Source organism: Penaeus monodon, chromosome 23, assembly GCF_015228065.2.
Source record: "Penaeus monodon isolate SGIC_2016 chromosome 23, NSTDA_Pmon_1, whole genome shotgun sequence".
NCBI classification, from domain to species: domain Eukaryota; kingdom Metazoa; phylum Arthropoda; class Malacostraca; order Decapoda; family Penaeidae; genus Penaeus; species Penaeus monodon.
In genome coordinates, this window is record NC_051408.1 from 38,629,673 (window position 1) to 38,629,876 (window position 204).

General features: G+C 42.2%; 1 protein-coding gene across 1 annotated transcript in view; it reads left to right on the forward strand.

Moving 5' to 3' along the window:
• The first annotated feature begins 8 nt into the window (after positions 1-8).
• The window catches only part of LOC119588242, a 3,112-nt gene continuing 2,916 nt past the window's right edge, over positions 9-204 (forward strand). The window contains exon 1 of the mRNA XM_037936938.1: positions 9-200. Within this exon, the coding sequence (XP_037792866.1) occupies positions 48-200 (153 nt within the window). The 5' untranslated portion in view covers positions 9-47. The remainder of the gene's footprint in view (positions 201-204) is intronic.

Below are 204 nucleotides of genomic sequence, written 5' to 3' on the forward strand. Positions count from 1 at the left end.
GCTAACTAAAATTTCTATCCCTCCGTCTGGTGATTCAGAGCAAGGCAATGGTGAGGCTTCTGGGAAGAGCTGTGAGGGTGATGGTGATGATCACAATCATCACCCTAACGAGTACTGTGACGGCTGACACCAAAACCTATGTAATGGTGAGTCAAGAAATCTTTTACATTGATATGTGTTATATGTTTAAATACCTACCTGTAG